At 36.2% G+C, this 23,442-nt stretch overlaps 2 protein-coding genes across 3 annotated transcripts in view; one reads left to right on the forward strand and one right to left on the reverse strand.

Moving 5' to 3' along the window:
• Nucleotides 1-485: 485 nt before the first annotated feature.
• Nucleotides 486-3,382, forward strand: pasi1 (septate junction component pasiflora 1). The gene is made up of 6 exons (XM_028302449.1): nt 486-586; nt 731-962; nt 1,323-1,390; nt 2,417-2,536; nt 2,942-2,992; nt 3,222-3,382. The coding sequence occupies exons 2-6, from the start codon at nt 776-778 to the stop codon at nt 3,306-3,308; spliced, it is 513 nt and encodes a 170-aa protein (XP_028158250.1). The 5' UTR covers nt 486-586; nt 731-775; the 3' UTR covers nt 3,309-3,382.
• Nucleotides 3,383-4,378: 996 nt separating this feature from the next.
• Nucleotides 4,379-23,442, reverse strand: part of trh (PAS domain-containing protein trachealess) — a 53,869-nt gene continuing 34,805 nt past the window's right edge. The window contains exons 4-10 of one of the 2 annotated variants that reach the window (XM_028302433.1): nt 19,297-19,386; nt 15,487-15,655; nt 13,079-13,203; nt 11,098-11,291; nt 10,756-10,862; nt 7,440-7,587; nt 4,379-7,113 (exon numbers count right to left, since the gene is read on the reverse strand). In XM_028302433.1, the coding sequence (XP_028158234.1) occupies nt 5,907-7,113; nt 7,440-7,587; nt 10,756-10,862; nt 11,098-11,291; nt 13,079-13,203; nt 15,487-15,655; nt 19,297-19,386 (2,040 nt within the window). In that variant the 3' untranslated portion in view covers nt 4,379-5,906. Of the gene's footprint in view, nt 7,114-7,439; nt 7,588-10,755; nt 10,866-11,097; nt 11,292-13,078; nt 13,204-15,486; nt 15,656-19,296; nt 19,387-23,442 lie in introns of both variants that reach the window. The other variant, XM_028302432.1, reaches the window with a different exon arrangement.

The raw sequence follows: 23,442 nt of genomic DNA on the forward strand, positions 1-23,442 counted from the left end.
GATAATATTGTGAGCTTTTAGATTTATCTAACTAAGGACGTGAGACGGAACATTTATATGAGCTGCCAGTTAGCGCCATCTATCGTCGAGTAGTTAAACTTAATGCTATAGCGTAGCGCCATCTAGCAACCAGTAGAATAACTAAGGTTACAGCACTAGCACACTGTATATTGAGCCAATTTTATTCTAGAATACTTTGAGCACGATTGATCTGCTCTGATCAGTGGAGAAGCCCTTTTACGGGTTTGTGACCACGACCATGATATCGCATTGAAGAAGTGATTATACAGCGTTTTTGGGATGTAAAAGTCTCAAGAAGCCAATGAATGCTATCTTTCTAAGGTGCTATGAAAGGTCTTTGATTATTATAGTTACCTTGCCAAAGTAGTTTTAAAGAGTGAATATAATATCATCATCAGCATCTCCATTTCTTCCTCGATGTTAAAAAAAATAAAAAAAAAAACAATGTCACATTGACAATCAAATCCAAGCCGCCAACGCCACTTTCTGTCAATATTCAACAACAAAAAGTTAACTTTACTTTTGAATTAATGTTGAAAGTGCGCTAATTTATATTGAAATTTAGGTAAATAATCAATCAAATTAATTCTATTTCTCCTATTCCTGATCTTCCAAAAACCCCACAACTAGTGTTTCACTCAGAATAATTGCAATAACCTAGTTACTAAAAGTAGGTGTGGCTAACTTTACTGTTTTGAACTAATTTCAGGTCCATTTCAACTGTATATAAGTTGCTGAACACAAGTAATTAACAATGCCAGTGTTAGAATCCTGCTGGTCGCCATGCATTTGGTCTTCGGATGTAAAATCTGGGAGCAGAGCGGTGGCTGTGTATACGGCAGCTATGAGCGTCATACTTATTACGTTTATAGCGTATCAGATGGATGGTGGAGACTCCACGCAGCTGTGGAACCCGTTGTTTGAAGCTGATGTTCGATCATGTAAGTTTGAAGTCCACCAAAGGAATTTATTGTGAATAATGTCATTCACAATGATAAAATGAGATTTCTTACAAGACAACAGCTTATTTGGTGTAAAAGTATCCTCGTACCATAGCTAAAAAAGTTAAAATTACTTAAGAATTGACTATCTTTCCACCATTGTCCAGCAGTTTATGTTATGTATGTGAATAGAATCCCTGTAACTAAAACCACCCATAATAAAGTCAGGGCTTCTAGGACCTAGCTCTCAATAGAAGCTATAGTGATTAAAGTTGTACAATTTATTATTATTCATTATTATCATCAGAAATAAACTTAGGTCATTATTATTCCGCCTCAATTTGTTTTTTATTGTTTCAGCGCTGTTCATATTTGGCATCATCTTCATTATCATCTTTACCTTCTTGATTTTCTTTTCTGTCCTGATGGTGAGTACAGTTTATATACAGTTGCTGAATGTAATAAATTAGATAGAGTTTATTTGATTCAGAATGTAACATACACTGATTAGGACAGTTTTGGGATCTAATTGGTTGTAATGTACCTAAATAAGATGTTGACACAGGTTCTTATTTTGTAATTTACAATTTATGTATAATTTTATTAAAAATCACCTATAGTCTTTTTCACGTAAGATGATCCGTATGACACTTCAAGGTTATCCATATTACGCATACTACATATGCAGAATATTTTTGAAAAAATATTTGTATTTTATTAGCAGTATAATAAAAAAAAATAACTACTTGTCTTGAAATATATAGTAAAATCTGAGTCTATTGATTATATTTTAATTAAATACGATGTAAAAATATTTTTTATTTAATGTACGCAATGTGTGAAACGGAATAGATTTAGTGCTGGGGTATTTCTTGTATAATAAAATCGATTATTTCCGCAGTTCATTAATCGATTGCAGTGAATACTTAGTTATTAAAAACATCACAAAAATCAACTATATTTTTCGATTATTGACTTTAATAAACGCATTGAAAATAAATTAATAGTTTTTAATTTAAAGAAACAGAACCAGTACTTTTTAGGAATCGTTTTTTTGAACACGAAGCATGAAATTTGAATATTATCAATAAAAATGTGTTACAATAATATTTGTAATTAAAAAAATATGTTTTTTGTTAAATAACACCTATACAAAATATTTCTCTAAAAGTAGGTTTTACTAACTCTTCGAAAAAAATCGATAGATAAATCGCTATGGTTTAGTTATGTGACATCTCTAAATCTTTCAAACTCGAAACGTCATACGGATCATCTTAGGTGAAAAAGACTATAGTAAGGACAAAAATAATAAATTCCATTACATTTCAGATTCATTATCTTTTGTAATATCATTACAGAAATTAATTTATTTGTATAGATCTAGTTTTATGAACTCATGCATGTAATACCTTTTTTGATAAATACCTTTTTATTATTTTTTCATCTCATTACAGGTCATCGGCATAAACATTTGGATGAGAGGTCTCCTGCTGCCCTGGTTGATCACCGTTGGTTTGATCATCGTCTTCCAGTTCATCTTTGGGCTGTGGCTTATTGGTGGATATTACATTTATGTAAGTTCTCTATTTTGTTGAATAAACCAAAATAAAATAAATGATATAGATATTTTGAACTAATTTTTATAGACTAATGCTAAATGTTTTTTCAGTTAAGGTTATATTAGAAGCGAAAGTTACCTTTCGTTCGTTCGTTTCAACTGAAGACGTCCACTGCTCAACAAAGGCTTTCCCAAGCCCCCAAGGATTTCCACAAAGACCGGTCCTGCGCCGTTCGCATCCAGGCACCTCCCGCAACCTTAACCAGATCGTCAGTCCACCTAGTGGGAGGCCTGCCCAGTTAGCCCATGAAAGTTACCTATTAGTATTTTATATCTAAAACTTTTCTTGTTTATTGTTATTTTCATGAGAAGTACAAATGTAATTAATGTTTTATTTCAATATTGATATTTCTCATTTCAGTTGGATGCCACGTTTGCTGCATTTATTGACTTCATATGGATGGCCTACAATGTAAGTACCTGAAGATTTAGTAACTTTTTATATTGAGTGAAAGCCTTTCACGTTTTTCAGCGTCATTATGACTTACAAGTTAATCTTTAAAAATATTACTGTGATCCACTTCAGTATTGTAAAAATTCAATCTGCTTACTTGATTCTCTCATACACTTTTTGAAATAAGTATAGTCACTATCTTTGTTTAATCTATTTACATACTAGCATTATTTTCTTTCTTTCACAGATCTATTGCTGGTTGTGTGTGTTCTCACAATATCAAATAATCCTGGAGATGCAATCGCCAAATATTGAGATATTAGTGGAGTATTAAAAACGGACTGAGGTAAAAAATATTATTAATTAAGTAGCGCCTACTCTAGGCGCACACCGTTGATTTTTAGTTAGCCGATAGTTGTGCCCGATTTTAATTTGTATGAAGAATCGGCCAAATCGAATCGGCGTTGTGTGCGCACTCCCATACATGCCCATACTGATCAACTGCCCGACTAATCTATCGGCCGACGAAAAATCAACGGTATGCGCCTACTCTTATCGTGTAATTTCCAGCCACAAACTACGTTAAGAACACTAAGACTTAATTTGTATCAAAACAATTAATTCTACCATTGGACTCTACCGCCCGTATTCACAAACGATGCTTGCTTAAGTGAATCAGCAAATCGAACGCACAGCGTAGAATAGAGCTCTGAGATTTATTCGTGTGTCACCCTGTGCGTTCACGCGCACTGTGCGACCTCATAGTAATGTTTGTGAATACGGGCGTGTGTGTCTTGTATAAGTAGTAATGTAGTAATAGTGCCTTAACTAAGTAGTATAGTTAAGTAAACACTTTTAAAAGTGCCTGATGTAGATTTTTGTATTTGTGTAGATAGAATATACTGATATTATGTATTAAATCCATGTCCAAATAATCAAAGAAACTTCTAGACTACAAAAAGATATGATATGTTTTATCTGACATATTATTTTTAGTGTTAGTAATAGGTAACTTTATGTATTACAATTTTAATTATTTTACTTATTACAACCTTTTAATTTTGACTACTTTTATTAAAATTTGTAACTATCTAAGTAGTAAATGAAATATTTTAATCGGAATTTATGATATTTTTACATCTTATGTAATGATCCGTCCAATCAAAAAGCTTTATTTTGACTTTTGAAGAATCTCATGTGTGAATCGTGTATTTATTATTTTTACTTTGCATTTATATTCTTTGTCTTATTAATAAGTTAACAACGCATCTGTGTTAGTAATTAAGGTAAATCGACACCAATCAATAAAATGAATTTGTTTAACAAAAGTGTTTGGTATTTTCAAATGAAACAAACGAATCAAAAATTCTTAGTCATTTAATCAGAGAAATAAAAATCTTTAAGTTTTTTGTTCAATATATCAACTAAAATAATAATAATACATGGAATGAAGTTCGTTTAAAGAAACACTGGAAAAACATAACAGATAATTGCATCGAAAGCCTATTCCCAATTTTATTATGATAATTACAATTTTAATGATACCTTACTTTAAGTTTAACGAAGCCTATAAAATTGAAATGAACAACATTTTTCACTCGTATTGCACAGAGAAAGTAGCATAAATATTACCAATATAATATTATTGAATTAATACCTAATCGATTTATAAAAATTACATACAAGTTATAAGAAAATAAACACGTATTTTATATTGCATTTGGCTTGAACTAATACATAAGAAAATCAGTTTGAATTGAGTATTTTGTCGTAGACTGTCATGATTTAACATGAGTTATAAAATAAACAGTTATTATGGAATATCTGTGATTATCGACCGTTAAAGTAATTAAATGCTATAGATTCACTATTCAGTAGTATTTCAGATTGCTGCAATAACAATCAGATGATTTTCAGTAAGATTCAGCTGAAACTAGTCTTTGAGCGACGTTATAAATAATAATATACCTAAATAATGCATTATTTACATGAAATCTTATTTCTAGGAAATAATATAGATACAGTACTTAAAACTACAATTTACACATTGGAATGTATAGCTAATACCTAAGTACAGTCGTGTATACTAAGTATGGTACAATAATTTACAGAAGCTTACATTAAAATGATATGCAATAAGCTATAGTAGCCCACTGGTTATAACAGATTAGTCAATTTATGGCCTTGCTTTTATTAATACTTATTTGGTTTACTCGTACCTTAGTAGACACGAAAAAATCACTGAATCGTTGACCCAGACGGCCATTTTAAAACCATCTACAACTCCAAAATTAAGAGCTTTTGTTTAAAAATATCGGCTACATTCAGTAAATTAGCAGTTTTTTTGTCATTCTTGCTATTTCAGGCTAAAATTTAGCTAAATAGTATAGTCATATAAAAATTAATACAGATTTATGGTGTGTTAATGAAAATGGCATGTTTATTTCAGACCCAGATTTTAATAGATATTTGGGCTTTTCTGTAATTTTAACCAAGTTATAAGTAACACTTATGCTACACAATAAGGAATGTATGTTTTTCTTTCATATAGCTAAATTCAAATGCATCTGTCGAGAGCCGTAAGCACCTGGATTTGGCACATAATTAACAGTAATATCCAACATTGGCTTAAAAAGTCATAGTTACACCATCGAAATTATTTCTTCTGAGTATTTAACTTCATACTAAGTCTTTTTGTCCGTATACAATTTCGTGAAATTTTCGCCAGTTATAAATCGATCAATATTTACAATTTACCATTCGAAAATTATCTAACTTTGTGTAAAAATAACACTTGAACAAACATTCTAACTTTAACAAAAATACGAAACTTAACAACACAAATGTTAACCAATTGAACAGAAACAGTACAATACTCCCAAATGAGCACGTTGATTCTATGACCTAATGATTCGGGCTATCGTAAATATGGCTATGACCCGGCCGAGTACCAGTTGGTATTAGGAGGCGCGGATTTGTCTACGGGCTGATGGGAATGGGTCGCGTGCGCAGTATGCGCTTGGGGGTGATACAAATGGAACGAAGAAGGTGGATGGAAAAACTGGGACTGGTCCAAAGGAGACGCGTAGTCCAAAGCCCCCGGGACCGCAGAATACGCCTGGGGCTTCAACGGCAACGGCGCCTCACCTAAATACGAGTGCCTTAAAGCCTCAGAATAAGCACTGTTATCGTACGACAAAGTATACTGCTGCTTATCTCTAGGAGACACAGAACCTGGCGGCGTCATCGCGGAATGGTAGTCCGCGTAACCACCGTAAGCTAAAGAACCTATATCCGTGCCTTTATGACCTAACTGCTCGCCGTAACTGGAACCCTCGCTTCCTGGAGGAGTTGGTAAGGGCCCGCTCTGACCATCGCTGGAGTAGTAGCCGCCAGTTCGACCATCCCCGAGGAAGTTGCTTCTGATAACGCTCTCTCTATTCGCATACAGTTGCCTCAATAAAGCAGACGCCGGCGTCGACGTGTGGTTTCCTTGTATTTGTCTATTTAAATGATTCAAGTGATGGTTCTGAGTGCCGATCCATTGAATCGTAGATTTCTGCTGCTGCTGTTTCAGCAAAGCATCAGTAGAGAAGTCAGTCGGTCGATGGGATATCTCCTTGCCGTCCAACGCCACAGACGGCAGATGCTTTGACATAGCGTTTTCTAAATCCCTCACAGAGGTGGCATCTGTCGTGCCTTCGGGTATTGCTAAGTTATTTTTGGTCATGTCCCGTTCTGCTGGTGATATAGCTGCGCCTGGGTTGGACGAGGACTTTCGTCTCTCCTCATCTCTTTCCTCATCTTCCTCGGTCGTGTGTTTTCGTTTTTTCAGTCTTCTGGCAGGCATCGGGGAGGTTCTTTCCGTGCTGTTGTGCAGAGGTAGTGGTTGTGTATCGTTCAGTCTGGTGAGGTGTGTGACATCCGATGTGGGGACAGGCGCGGTAGAAGCAGACTCTGCATTGGTCGGGGGTTCGGTTCTCTCTTGCTGATGTCTGGGAGGAGGCGGCGGTCCTCCAGAATTATCCGTATCAGGAGGCCCATTTTCAGGATCGCCTACAGTTTCTTCTCTCTTCACTCCTTGGACGCTCTCTTCTAACTGGCAGCAGTCCATCACAGTGTTCGGATATTCTCGACCACTGCAATGAAACACATGTTATTGAAATTGATTGGCGTGATGTCACCCGCGTTACAAGCAGCAAATGTATGATAAATAAAATTAATCAATTGCTAACTGCAATGACAAGGTGTGGCATACAAATAAATCCACGGTCTTTTTATAGCTCTGATATAACACTTGTGGCATCATAAAGACAAAGGTTTATGCACCGTGTCAGTTCCTTAATATTCTGTGAATGTTCGGGACCAATGTCAGGGACTTTTTAAACGGTCCAATTGTATTCCACAAAGGTGTCATGTCTTGACTCAAAATCCATAGTTGAGAAGGGTATAAAATCCAAGGTACCTGATGACGTAGTTGATGCAGATGATGTTCTGCTCCTCCGCGTTCTTGGAGGAGCAGACGACGGTGGCGCAGGTCTGCATCCAGGTGTAACCGCCCAGCTTGTTCATTATCCTGTAGTAGTGCGTCAGGACCTGCCCTTTGTTCATTACTGGAACAAGGAAAATTTATGTTAGGATTACGTCGCTACTTTTGATAAGTACCTAAGTACTTTGGGTATACGAAATGAAGAGCATGAAAGAGTTACGAGAGTTTGACGATCGTGAAGAGTAGGTAAGTATCACAACTCTATAATATTCATAACCTAGAACTAGATTATTTTCACCAAAAAGAATCAAGCTAAACAAATGTATAAATTCTTAGTTAAAGATGATTACTGCTTCAATATACGCAAACGTTGAACATCTTATTTGCATATATCGGCTAGATTGTGATCTTAATGCAGATCTCCTCGATTTTAATCTATTTACTTAAATACGTCCTACGTGAATACGTGATACACCACATGTTAGCATTTAGCTACCAAAGCCTTTCATTGCACAATAGGTGCTGCTATTGTGGCTTAGTAAAAAGGACAGTTGCCAACCGAAGGCGTCTCTATTAGGCATCTGATCGCAATAACGTCTTCGGCTGACCTTGGGATTAATGTTAATCGGACAATGGGTCATGATGGCACTGTCCAAACCATACAATTCAATCAGTACAATCAAGTGCAAATAAAAATAATAAAAATAGACTTGGAACTTTAAAAAGCTATCTCGTTAACATGGACGACGTTAAAACGAATGTCTATAATATAGTTACTGATAAAGATTACACGCTTAAAGACATAAAAGATGATATAATTAATTAAACTCACTGAAATGGTCATAAAATGGTCTAATCTACACAGAAAACAAATAAACGTTGAAAAAGAAATAATACTGATGATGTAGATGACAATAACTTCTATTAAAAATTTCACCAAACTGAATGTTTACGTGGATGGTAATAAAAATCGTTTTAATAATTGGGTTGTGGAGAACTCTAGAGAGAGTTTGTTGTAGTAAAATTAATTACCAAGACCCCCTTGAAGTAAATGCCTATTTTGCAAGAATTCAAGATTAAAAACTAATTGACCCTGAGTGTACCATCATTATATTCAATAAATTCTACGCACAAAAGACAAAGTGAGGAACACGTGTATTGTACTACGTGAGTCATTAGTGCAAAGGAGGATTTTGGTTTTGTTTTCGTATTGTTTATTGTTGTCATTAATTATTTATCGTAGATGTGTTTGGATGACAGCCAGCCGTTAAGTAAAACTGAGTTACAGCGTTATGAATACGTTCTAATGCTTAAAAGTTCCGATGGCATTGAAATCCTTGTCCATTCCATTGATTGTTGTAAAAAGTGAGATCCTTTTTCAATATTCTGCTAGAATCATGTGATTGTTGATACTTGTCATTACTGATTCTCGCAATTTCCTTACGATTTGATTTCCCTAGCAGTGAAACAGTTTCTTAAGTTGAGTGTATGTACGAGATACATAAGTTAGCTAGTGTGACTGCCAATAATGGAAATAGAATTGTACCTAGATAAGATGAATAAATCTAAGCTTTGAACGAATTTTGGCTGTTTGTACCTAACTTTTAGTATTTTTAAGCTTGTCACGTCATCCATCATGTATGTCATTACACAATAAAAATGCCTCACTGTCGGAAGTCCCAAACATCATCGTATAGCACCATCACATTATGCACAAATTTGAATACATACGCCCAAAATGTCGTCAATAACTTAATCAGGCAAGCGAATCGCGTATAACGCTGTAACCAAATTACCCGCTTTCTACCAAACACCCGGACTTTTATGTTAATTGAAACAATTGATATTCTACACCCGGATTGTCCACATTTGACCGGCATCTATATAGACATTTACAATGCTAAGTAATGGTCTCGTAAAGCTATCAACAGACAAGTACCGGAGAAAAACCGTATGACGTGAAGCGCGTCGTGATTGGCGTTCGAATTGACGCCATCTTGGATTCATTTGAATTGATTGGCTAAGAGATCGTTACGTCAGAAGATGTTCATTCATGGAACGACTGTTTTAGCTTTTTGAAGAATCTAAAGTTTTACGGCCAATGATTCGGATTAAATGGAGTCGCAGTGGTGGGAACAGTTTTGTGAAGCCATCACGTCACGGCCTTACACTGATCATGATCATGAAGATGATACCTCTATCTTATATTACTGTAGATTAAGGAAAATAAATGTTAGATGCTATTAGATTAAGAAATCTTATTAGATTAAGAATCTACCACAAATGCCTCTCCGTGCAAAAGTAAGAACGAAAATCCCGAAACAAAAGCATGGCTACTTTTAAATTAACACTCGGCTCGGCAAACCACGCAAAGTAGTAAAATAGGCATAAAGCACGACAGTACTAACAAAGCTATCTCAAAGGACATTAAGGCTGACATTTCCCACGTATGCCTGGGGAAAGGAAACCAAAATGATGATATAAAAATTATTATTCAAATCACAACTCGGCGGTACCGTCGCATAGCGTTGGGCCTAAATTGTATTTCACTGACGAATGCGTGGAAAAGTAATAATATCCGTGTATACGAGACTATGATTATATTATATATATAGATTATTTGAACAGGGATTTTCCTCCCGATACTCGTGTACCTAAAAGCCAGGCGCGTGATTGAAATGTCAAATTATTTATTCGAAGATGAAAATCATTTCGACTTTCAATCTACGGCTCATGTCTACGCCGCATATAAAGTTTGTGTTCAAGGAATTTGGGAAATATGATCTAAAACTTGATTTTCCAATTTAATGTGTAAATGAATTTCATACTGTGTAAATTCATGTAAGTAGTGTCATCTTTCTGCAGAAATTGTCTCAGATATAGGTATAGCTGCAGCAAGCAAATGCTGAAAAAGTACTACCATCATGACTGAAAAATATAGCTTAGCTACAACAGATGATTGTAAAGACAGACATGTTTCACCGAAGACTCCTAGTATGAAACAAACAACACGCATGGCACTCATAAATTTTCCTCGTAATGTGTCGCTAGCGCCTTGGGCTGCCAGTCCTCTTGACATGGATTTCTAAAGGGTGCACATTGAATACAAATATCCGTTGCAACATTAGGCAGCGAAGGATTTCACCACGTGATATTGGGTCATGGGTGGGCGATTCATTGGTGATCGTTTAAACGATTGATGATAGAGCCAGGTCAGTGATTCATGTTGTGTATTTGTGTTTGGGGAAAAACCTAGGTTTTCACACACAAAAAAACGTAAATTTTTACTTACAATCTACGTGACATTTTCTAAGTTTGTTGGCATCTTCTCCGTGGCATAACGCGTACAGATTCTTCCCCGTCAGCTCTTCCGCCGTATACCCAAGAAGCTCCGATACCCTGCTGGTATAAAAAATACAGATGTATCAATTTGCTTACATGATTAAAACTGAGTATTTGTCCAATATTTTGCTATAAATAATTCTAGGGTAAAAGTAAGTAGACAGTTTCTAATTAGTAATTCAAAATTAGGTGGCATCTCTAGTGCTTCGACATTATAAAATGTAAGTAGAACAAAAAACATTGGTCCAAAAGCACTACCCTAATGACCCCAACTAATTAATGTTTCTAATACCTGGGTTCGCAGTGCGCTATCCTGAAGTCGAAGTTGATCCTGGTGACGAACATATCCGACTCCAGCCTGATCTCGTGGACTGAAGGGGGTGGTAGTGCGATGGCTAAAGCCACCATCCCGAGAAGGACTGTTGGAGACTTCCGACTGTGTGAAAAGGAGTACTGCGGCCGAAGGCGGCAGAGCATGAGGACCACCTGGAAAGAAGAAAAAGGTATTTAAAACATTGATAGAAGGTTGAGTCTAAATCTTAAAATGTCCTGCTTATTTTCGTAAAAAGAAAATTCATGAATTATTCCTACCTACATAATTATCTACGAGTACAGTGATAATGAATAAATCTCTCAAAATGGTAACTGGTCCAAACGCGACTTTTCCTTCTGTATTGTTTATTATTTAATGTCTAAATCATTATAGAATTCGAGGAAAGAGGATCCCACTAAAGTCATTGCACGTGCCTTAAATTTTATTCGTCGTCAAAGCCAAAGACACAAAGCCAGCCTTGGAGTAGAAGTAATAAAAAATCTCGTTAAAACTTTCCGAATCATTCTCGCACCTAGTGCAAAACTGCTACGTGTTTCATATAAGAAAGATGAAGTTGCAAAGCTCATTCGTTTGTTTGGAAACTGCAGAAGTCACGTAGATATATTCTAAGGTAATCGACTGCAGAGATCAAATGAAAGATGAGCTAATTCGAAATTTTCCCAATAAAACGCTCGCTGCGGGCGTCGCCTGCGCTTTGGAGTAATAATGACCGTATTAATTGCTCAGTCGATACTCGCGAGAATTGTATGAGCCATTTAGATGGAGATAGCAGGGAATTATGGGTTTAATTTCAAGATTTATACTTAAACTACCTTATTTCATGTAGAGTAAAATTATGTGGACTGAATCGCAACTTTTCCTATCCATTTTCCGGATTATATCTCGCTAAAGACTTTTTTTTAATTTAGATGAATGTATTAAAAATCATTTAGCTATTCATGTGAATTCATTCTTTGTACAGAAAAAAATGAGGTACCTACCTATGTTTATAAATCATTTTAAGGAAAGTGCCCACAAAACGCTTTTAAAATAAAAACCAAAATGTACACCCCGAAAACAATCTATTACGAGCAATTTTACGCACCTAGTAAGAAATTCGCAAGTCGCTTGAGATATAATCGCACTTTATTGCCTAACACCGAGTTAAGGCAAAAATTATGACCAGGGCTGTGCCCTGCGGCACCCCTGCAATACAATAACTCTAGCCAATAATATTTGTGATCTCACACGTATAAAGAGGTCGTACGAATTCATTTTGCTATAAACATAACAGTGAAAATGACCGCAGGATCATAAAAAGTAATTCATACATCGTAAAAGCGATACCAAATGCTTTACATGAATCTAATATGGTAATAATTTTATGATTGTAGAACATCTCCAAATCGGCGTCATTATGCAACTGAAAATAAATCACGATTTATCGGAAAGGGTCATAAATAATTTTGCTTCCTTTGTAAAACACTCGTTTCTAAGATACCCACCCGCCAGTTACCACTCTCTCCATATCTTGATGGCTCACCCTCCTTGCCTCTTCCAACCTAGATTAAAAATGAAAATTCAGCGACCATTCATTTCTCAAATACTAGATAAGAAGAAATTATGTCCACAGATATTTTCATGATTAATTACTAATAATGATTCTTGAAAAAATAATGTGTTGTTGGGAATTGATAAAGAATTAGGAGACAGTATTTTCAATTTGAAGGATCAGCCCCATATTCGTAATAATGTTTTATAAAACGTCATCACGTCTAGTCTAATTGTTATTTTCTTTAGAGAACATGTAAAATTTCAGCTGAACACATAATTTTATAGTCACTACTTTCCAATCACAGTTCATCAACACCGAAAATTGAAATCGTTTGGAAAATTGATTAATATATTTTTTGGTGTTCAGCTAAAACTTTACTAGTTTCGATTGTATACAATTTCTTACCCTGTATCCTGAAGACTTGAAATGGCACCCTCTCTTCGTTAGCGTGCTCTTCATCCTCACGCAGAACGCCCGGTCCATTCCCCGGTAGAGCGCCCCGCTGGCCGCAAGGCTCATTTGCGATGATACTATTTGGGAAATTCAAAATTTTATTAGTAACCTATTTGCTTCTATCGCTACTATCAAATTGTTGATTTTTGATTCGAGCAACTTGGTTAATAGTGCAGTTGGCAGCAATAATCTACAATTTAGCCCCAAAATGTGTAAAATAGTTAAAAATCAATTTTACACGCTTTTTGCGGACGATCAGGCTAAGAATAATGATTGGAGGCTGATAAATTAAAAGATCTATGGGCCTCGGAACTTCGAATGTCAGATCAACATCACGCTCTAATTGATTTCGTAGTGGACTCCGTGATTTTGAGATATTCGACAGAGGTACCAAAACTTTAGACTTTATTGGAAAATTTATGTTTCTGATACGAATATTTAACATCGTTACACCGAGTTACCTTAATTGTTTATCTCGTCCTTTGCAATTTAACATAAAATCCTCAAGATGCGCATACATTAAGCCTCGTTAGTATGTACCTACTCAATTTCTACCGGGCACTGGACAATGTGTGCAGTTGAATCACGCCTTTGTACCGAGTACGTAATACTGAGTCAGTACCAAACTATTCCAGTAGCCTTGGCGGTGGTTTTTATTACAACACAAAAGGTGACTTTGGGTTTTCGGAATTTATTGTCATTTTCGTAAAATCCTAAAACAATGGTCGATTGACATTTTCTCAGTGATCTTTAACTGGAATTTTTAGTGTCCAATTTAATTTGAATAAATAAATATTTATTTGGTAGGTTATAACTCATTTACACCTGCCTTGCATTAAAGTACCTAATCTAAATCAGCAAATCCACAGCATCATTGCAAGATTCGAGTGAGAGATTCTACTAATTTCGTCGTATTTAAACCTTAAAGTATTTGGACCACTAAATAAAAAAGCAAGATCTTTTCTTAAGCCTCTCAGTCCAAAAATTTAACTAATCAGCAGTTTAACAACTTTAGGTGCCACTGGCATCGATCAATCTCCTGTCAACACAGCACCAATTCCTTCAAATGCACGGCTATCAGGCCACAATGGCACAACTTCTCCACGGACCACTGTTCTGTGACTTATTCACCATGCCTGTCTCCACACAATGAGCTACTTGTCACACTATCTCGATCCTGATTGATTTTTTATCGATACTTTTTCAACGATCGGTAAATTGAAATCGATTCTAGCCCTTAAAGTATTCATGTTAGTAAATTAGAAGCGGGCTCTCCGTTAGGTTGGGAAAAAACTAGGTCAAATGGGTTCGGATGCTGGGGATTTGGATTATTTCGTTTTTCTATAAATCAATAGTACCATTTCAAGAAGTAATTTATTAAACCACACTACATACGCCAGAAATAGTAGAACAACAATCATCAAGTTTCACTCGGAATTCAAAGTTAATATTTAGCAAAAGTAATAAAAGTGTGTGGTTTTAAACTAGTTTTACTACGCAACGTTTAAATTATAACCACAAACAATAAAAACTACGGATGCAGTGAACCGAGAGATAAATGATTTGACAGTAATATTATATTCGAATGACTTTTTTGCTTATCTAGGCGTTTAATTGAACTCGGTCGGCACCCATTTGGTCTGGTCAATGAAAGTTCCGTTCGGATCGCCGATTATAGTCGCCCTGGCAGCGCCCTACCTTACATTATGTACGCAGTGGCGCCAAATTTTCAATAAACATCAAAGAATTCCCATAGCGGTGAAATTAAATATTAATCAGTGGTGACAATGGCGGCGTCTGACACCCCATTGACCGTTTCATAAGCTCCCAACGCGCCGTGAAGACTCCATAATCTAATTTCGAATCGTACAACTACTTATTACTGGCTGATATTGAATGATTCGATATACCGAGTGAAATGTTAGGATCGGTACTGTCGCCGAATGAGGAAGGTGCAATGGCCGCGAAATAAGGAAATTTTAATTGAATTCTGAACTGTTTTTCTTTTTTGTGGCAAGAGTTGGGTTGTCGTCTTTTTCTCGAAAAAATGAGCACCTAAATGAGTAACGGAGTGGCCGATAGAAAGTGGTTTTTGGCTGCTTTTGAAATATATTTGAGAGAGCGGCAAAACAATTGTTGAAAATGGAAATAAACATGTCTTTATTTCCATTTGTTTAACAGTCGTTCTTTCGATTTAACCTGGATATTTCTATGCTCCAATAGTTATACACAAAAAAGCCAGACATGTGACAAGGACTTTCCTTTTTAATTTTCTCAAATAATTATTTTTAACTTATGAGCAATCGTCTCTCCCTACTGCCTATCTTGGGCAATAACTTCTAAGCCTATTCCAAACTTACCATCAGGGTTATTGGTGCCGTGCTGGCTGCCCTCTTCGCTGCCCGAAGCAGGGCTGTTCAGGCCGGTCCCTCCGGTCCTACCCGCGAGGGACAGTCCCAGTTGCTCCGCGATCTCGGCGTGGTCCGCTTGGTGGACGTAGTCGAATATACTACTCCCGGTCATTTCTACCTGGGGGATGAAAGAGGACGTTTAAAGTTTGATATATTTTTTCTTATAGAAAGATCTTTATTAAAACACAACCACTAGTATTTGAGCAAAGTCCACTCTTTAGGAATTTTATTATAGTAGGTATACAATATAGGGATTGCTATTCAATAGGACTCCTTGGGCCTTATTATAAAAAAGTTAAACCCAGAATGAACACATCCATACTAAATGGGAATTTAAACTAGAGTTTAACTTTTTGTAATAGACGGGGAGGGAATCCACACACTCCTAGTGACAACCAAGGCGTTATTTTACTAACTCTAAGGCTGAACTCTAAGAATTTCAGTATTTTTCATAGAGCATTGGCTCCGCAACGTATTTCTATGTATGTTAATTCACATGCCACTTAACAAGCTGCGCTGGCGCAGTCGCAGACAGATAACTCGTCACGTACCAGCATAGTTATGAATGAACGGGCTGTTATCAAGCATCGCATAGCAGGTGGGTTCATAGAAACACCTATAAACCCCAAGTAATGAAACAACGTTGGTACGAGTAGTCTAGTCAAGTGGTACAACCGCAATCTGATTCTCAACCTTATTGCATTGGTTTAAAGATGAAACGTGGAATATAATTTGCATCAGCATTACTGTTCAGAAAATTGTTGAAAACACTCTGGCGCTAACGGTAACTTAATTGCGGCTCTGCTTAGACTCGCAGATAAGAATAAAGCTAAAGTTTATTAGACGCCTAGTGATGTATTAATAAGTATTGTGAGAAGAACTTAAATCTGAACAGGATATTTCAGATAGGAAAAACAAGAATTACGTAGGAATAAAGAAAGTAGTGATATGGGAGCTTATAATGATCAAAAATAGTACAAATAACAATAAAGTTATTTTCCTTAATTCAAAATATCCAACCCGAGATGATGTTTCAGATCAATTGAAGGTGAGTGACATAAGACATTGCAATTTCATTATGTTGACTATCAACGAACAACATGCATCAATAAGTCGAACTTATAAAGCACAACAGGAACGTAATAAACCTAAATCTAAGAATACTTTCACACTGACCCTTTCACGGCTTATGCAAATGTCTTTTAAATAAATTTATCAAATATAATTGTGGGACCCTATTACAGATTCAAACGACGTGTATCCGCGGACGTCGCACGCATGAAGAGGACACGAACAATGGGTATGTTATGGTGGTCTTTTCCCGGAATGATACCAACAATTTTATGGTGTTTACCGATCTGATGGTGAGCCACAGATTATGGTGTGCTGACAGGAGTTGGGATTAAAGCTTCATGCCAATTTTCCTCATAATTACCAAGCTGAAGGATTTTCCAATTCTGTTACGAAACTGCATGTGATTTTGGCATCTGTCTAACACTGCTTTTCAAGTCAATGAAATTTGGTATATTGATAAAAGTTCCTTATGATTAAAATTCATAATTATTCGGGGAAATATGTGGCAAGTTAGATGTCTTGTCCAAGTCTGCAAGAAGATTATTGGCTTGTTTGCTGGCTTTGAAGAATAAACATTGAGTTTTAGCTATAATTGTTCAAATTCAATAAACATAATATTTCAAGTTGTAACAAATTCTAAAATATCCAATGAAATCCCCTAATCTCACTGGGGCGCGCACAAAAAGCTACACGTAAATAATTTCCCGAAGCCATTCAGGCACATCAAAACAAAAAATAAAGTATCCATTTTCTTCCTTTTATCTATAAAAGAAAAATATGATTTTCCATTGTCGGTGTTATCATCAGTCTTTACGGCGGACCCCGAAAAAATGGCCGCAACAGAATTTAATATAGCAGGAGCATCTAACACAGGCCTTACTTATAAGAAAGTTGTATCTACGCTTATTTACCAGGAAGTTTATGTATTTTATATGTGTACACACACAGGCATGTGTCTGTGAAGAAGAATTATGGGTTGGTGTGTGTTTGAGATTAGTGTTTCGATGATGTTTCGGGTTTGTGTGCGTGGGCCGGGGGTGTGTGAGTGGTAAGGTTGGCAGCGGCATTAGGATGAGGAGCACGCGCGCGCCTTGCCCGGGACGTGACCGGCATATCGCATCGTCCCTTTCCCCCCATTTTCCGTCTCCGTCACACCACCCCCGAAGCCTGCAGCCATGTTGGAAACGAGAATTTCCCAGTTTTCGGATCTTTTCAGAGCGCCTTTTAATTTTGCAATGTTATTTTAATTCCGTTTGGATGAAGGAATTTTTTGAGTTTATCGGTGAGTTTCAGATTTTACTTGAATTTATTTGTAGCATGAGGCTGGAACGTTAATCTTACATTCGGTGTTATCCTATTTAAAAAACCTTTTTTTTTCCTCTGTTTAGCGACAATTTTTAAACTAACGAACGAGAAATCCGAGATACCTGTCACAAATCATATCATAACTCTAAAACAAAAGGGTTACTTCTCGAGAAACGTACCCTTTAAAGATCGGGGTCGGGAAAAAACCTCGTCTTACCCAGGCCACGTAGAAGGCATAACACAACACGTGTAGAAGGACTTATCTGCGATCTGATGCAGTTACCACCGGATGTCTTTCTAGCGCCGCCGAAAATTTCAGATTACATCGTCTGACTCTATCGTCTCTACCGCGTGAATGTGAGCGTGCTTCATGAATGTACGTACGTTACTAACTCACTATCGACAATCTGTGTAGGTGTCTGTAAATGGGCATGTAATTTACACGATATGCACTTTTGTTGAGACAATTTGAACTAGGTACATTTCTTTTTCGAGGATATCAACTTTGCCAGCGTGGGTAAAAACATTCAAAGCATTTGTGATATTTTTATACATGTGCTAATAAAAGTATGCGATTCATGCTGATAAAAGCAGTACAATGAACTCATATAGTTTGCAAGTTTTCTAAGGTCCACCAAAGGTGTTTGGTGTTTGGATCTTTCTCACTATTATTATGATAAAATGGCGATAGATGTGAGCCAGGATCAAGACCAGCAATGTCACTCAGATTATTACGTGCTTCGTATCCTCTCGAAATATTTCCAGATCCCAGTAGTATTTATTGGGTCCATGAAATCAGCACCTACCCACATAAAGTTTGCCGCAGTGCCGTGCGTCCTCGACTTTACGACGACTGTCGCGGGTAATTTGTGGCAATACAGAGAGATTTGTCTTCCACTGGGAAGTATTGATGGACTGAATTTGGTAAGGTCGCAAGAGTGCCTTATGATGCAAAAATTTAAGATTATAGGCAGCAAACTGGCTATCAAAGTCACGATAGCCGAAAGGTGAAGGGGTCGGACTGGCCGAATAGACATCCGAGGAACGCGGGTTCAAACCCGGCCACTGCTCGTATAATGTGATGAACCTACTCGTAATACAATCATATTTAGCTTAGTACGAGGGGTTAACGGGACTAAGCAGTTGAGTTAAACAATTTGGCCCACGATCTAAAAACGTGTAACAATATGACTAGGTAGGTACAGCAGCGTCAAATTATAGTTCGTGACATCTATAGTAGTCAAAAAGTTGACAACACAAGCTTATTCCAATTGTAACAAAGACGTGTTGCGAACTTTTTGGCTACTTTGGGTGTCACGAACTATTTGTCGCTGACTGTACTTAAATCCAGGTAGAAAAAATTAAATGAAGTATACTTACTTGTGATAATCCTAAATATATAGATACAGTTTCAGATATGTACAGGAACCTGCCATCGGCCGCTACCGACAGCGCGAATCCGTCGAGGGACTGTGGACAAAAAACAAACCATTTGAATTTGGAACCAGCAGCGTTTCAAGCGCAAGCGCCGCCGTGTCTATAACTCGGATCGGTATGGTCGGGAAAACAAGTATTAATGAACTATTTTTTTTAATTTTACAGGCAATTGACAAATAATACCTCTGACTTTAAACGGACTTATGCACATTAACAGCTGGTGTGATTGCGGTCAACCTTGTTCTGCTTAAAAAAAGTATTTGCCAACTGCCTGTATATTATTTTAATCATCATTAAAACTAATTTTAGAGTATTAAAAGAAGATAAAGAAAAATACAAAATAATGAAAGTTTAAAATTAGCTTTTCAAGCTCATTAGGTACGTTCCTAACAATAATAATGTAGGTAAAGCAATGAAAAAATTATATTTAAAAAAAAATAATGTTAATCTGATCGTTTAGAAATCAAATCAATAAGTAAAGTGTAGCAGTTTTTCAATCAGGTACCTAATAATGAGGAAAAAGTTAAAACTTTGTTTTGCAAACGATACACAAGGTGAAACTAATAGCTAGCTCTGCATCTGGCATCAATTTTCTATTGGACTTAAAAAACGTAAATAAATAGAACGATGATGACGAAAAACGATCACCACGAGCCAAAATAACCAACTTGATATAGCGCCTCTAGAAAAGACAAGAACTTTTAAATAACTTAAGTTTCTCAAAAGTAGAAGCTTTTGTAATTGACTAATTTTATTTTTAGGAATTGTAACGAACGTTTTGGTTTACAAATGTTTTCAAATTGGAAGCTCAAATTTTGTATTGTACTAATATAAACATTGCTCAAAGAAAAGGCATAAAGTGAAAAGCAACATAAAGAACGTTACATTAAAATAAACAATCTACTAATTATTTAAAAATGATTTTTCTATAAAGTGCCAAATAAAAAAACTTTTCTTTCTTTTGATTTGTCTACCTATCGTAAAAGCTAATCAGAATCTAAAACTTGTCACTTCTAGGTCGAGTCAATCGACTTTAGGTCTGCGTCGCTCTATCTCAAATTTTAATGAGATGCACGGTTGACAAAATACATCTTGGAGATGATTTATTTTTTATAACAAAATTTGCGTTTAATCGGTACGAGATGATAGCTAGTAAAAAAAATATGGATTACTACTATTGTTGATGGTTCACAGTGTTTTATTTATTTATTTACGGAGTACGTGGACCTAGTTTGGGTTCCTATCAACATTTTAAGTAGGTGTTCGACATGAAAATAATAAAATTGTTGTTTTCTACTTTTTTGGTGTTGAAGTGAAGTTTACATTTTGTTAGGTTTGACGTTATAAGGGGCCGTCCATAAATTACGTCATCGATTTTTTCAGATTTTAGACCCCCCCCCTACAATCATCCTAGCGTCATTTCTTAATGACCCCCCCCCCATCTCCCAAAATTGACGTCATTACCAGTTTGACAAAATTAAAACACTTGTAGAATCACCTTTTTTTTTTTTAATAGATAGAGTGATTCTTAAGGAAGATTTATATGTATAATACATGTANTAGAATGACGTAATATATGGACGGCCCCTAATGGGTAGTTGAATGGATCATAATACTTGGGTCATCTTCACCACATTTGCTAAAGCAAATGTGGTCTTATTTAGAAGTTAATAATAATAATAATATAAGCCTTTATTACTGGATTACAAGGTATTTTTACAACATTAATGTAATTTAGAAGTTATTAGTTCATAATTTAGAATGTAAACGATTATTCACTTATCATAAGCATCATTATCATCTTTGTTTTTGATGAAGTTTTAATTAGGCTATAGGATCAACAAGTAACATTCATGAAAATATTCGTAAGTTCGCTTCTTAAGGTAACGCCAAATCCCAGACTGCCTTTAAGCTTTTTCAACTTTATCGTAGTTGGTAGAGCAACGGCCTTCCCGCGCTAGCTTTAGTCGACCACGTGCAATTTTCGTTATATTTATAACTCAGACAAAGAGATAACTTCAATGCCGTTTTCGCAAACATCGCGTTCCTACACGCACGTCCTTATTTTTTCCGACAAATCGTACTATTTGTCCCGCAAAGTGTTGCACTCGCAAAAAACAAATCGAAGCAAGGAATCACGTACTCCACCATTTTCAGCTCGGAATAGAAACCGCAGCACCCACATAATGACAGTTACCGATTGCACAAATGATAATTTACGTGATCGAATGACAGTATAATAGATTTTTTTTTCGGTTAACCCTATCAAAACTATCAATGCCCCAGAAAATGTGTGTTTGATTAATTTTTGTTATGAAATTTAGTGAAACCGGCGAAATATCAGATTGGAGTGTCGTAAATGTATGTGTCACAGTGTTCTATTGTACGTATGCTATTGTAGTTTTGTAATAAAAAGCGTGAAGTCGGTCGGAGTTGCGTAATGCAAGTCAAGTTCGGCGGGCCGGCTTTTTGTCGGCACGATGAAAGTAAACACATTTGATTGTAACTAGTTTCAATGTCACAGTGACTCTTGATTCTGGAAGTTGGCAAATCCTCTCAGTGACACGCGGTTTGTGGTGACACGATGTATATGTCGCAGGCAAATTGTATGATTCCGCATTTTACAAACGGCGTCGTCAGTTCACAAACGCTCGCTGCTCTATGAAATGCCGAAGGCAAAATGTAAATTGCCTGGGCACTTTATAATATGCCAAAACATTTGATAGCCAATTCAATTGCTGTTTACAAAATGCCGCGGCAAATTGAAGTATTTAGTTCTTTTTCTTACCACGCGAGGCGCTGCTAATCAAAACAAGAAAAATGGCGTCGAGTCGTGGTGTTGTGATACAGAAAACAGTGCAAATTCTACGTATTCAAAGGACTTTTCACAAAAAAAGACATTTATTATACTTAGTGAATTAAAAATATTTTACGATTCACAAATAGGAGGCAGTGAAAAAGCTATGGAAAAATGAAATAGTTTTTGAGGTTATCCGGCACGTAAAAAACGCTAAGGTGACAATGGAATCTGGTGCTCGGACTGGTGGAGGACTGCTGCGGAATATTATTGGTTTAAAAAAATATTGTGTTGTCTTCTAGACTTCTTCTAGGTAGGTATAATTAAAATGTAAGACTTAATTAAAGGATTGACTATCGAAACTTATTTTATGTCATAGTTTTATGTACCTACCTATAGGTACGTCAATAGTTTAAATTAGTTTAGTGTTGTTTTTATTACGAAAATATTTTAATTACTTTAAGAGTAGCTAGTATTTTAGGTTTGTCTTACCTGAATAGATACCTACCTGATTACTGAAATTAAGTCTGATTTGTCCTACATGTGTTTTATGATGGTCACCCTATTGCAACAATCATAGTCGAAATTTTATCAATTGAACGAGTCGCCAATTTGCCTTCGGCATTTCATAGAACAGCGAGCGTTTGTAAACTGACGACGCCGTTTGTAAAATGCGGAATCATACAATTTGCCTGCGACATATATACTTAGCAGCTATTTGCTTACTAAAAAATCGTAACTGCCACATGGTAGATTGATTGTAGAATCTCATGACAGTTTTCTACCTTAGGTTATTAAGGTTTTTCTTAAATACATAGAGTCAATTCATGTTTTAGGTAGGTATAAAATAATTTGAGACTGAAACAGCCGGAAAACGGAATATAAAGTGTTATGTCGATAGTAATACCTAACTGTTCAAGTAAACCAAACCGGACCAGCCGTGCGTCATTGTTTTAGTAGATTTATTTTTTCTTCGCTTATTAACTGGTTTTTAACCCAAAACGATCCTTAGAATGGCTAGGTACATGATTTTGCATAAAATTGTTGAACTGACTTGTTTAATCAGTGTATATTCAGCGTCAAATGATTCGTGACACCAAAAGTGGCCACAAAGTTGAGAACACAATCTTATGAGACGTGTTGCGAACTTTTTTCTATTTTGGGTGTCACGATCACGAACTATTTGACGCTGACTGTACCTATCCATAGCATTATTTAGTTTTTCCTTATTGAGGATTAAAATGGTTTTATTCTCTTCACTCAAATCACAGAGCAGAAAAGTCCCGTATCCA

Source organism: Ostrinia furnacalis, unplaced genomic scaffold, assembly GCF_004193835.3.
Source record: "Ostrinia furnacalis isolate ACB-3 unplaced genomic scaffold, ASM419383v2 OfSCF1126, whole genome shotgun sequence".
Lineage (NCBI taxonomy): Eukaryota > Metazoa > Arthropoda > Insecta > Lepidoptera > Crambidae > Ostrinia > Ostrinia furnacalis.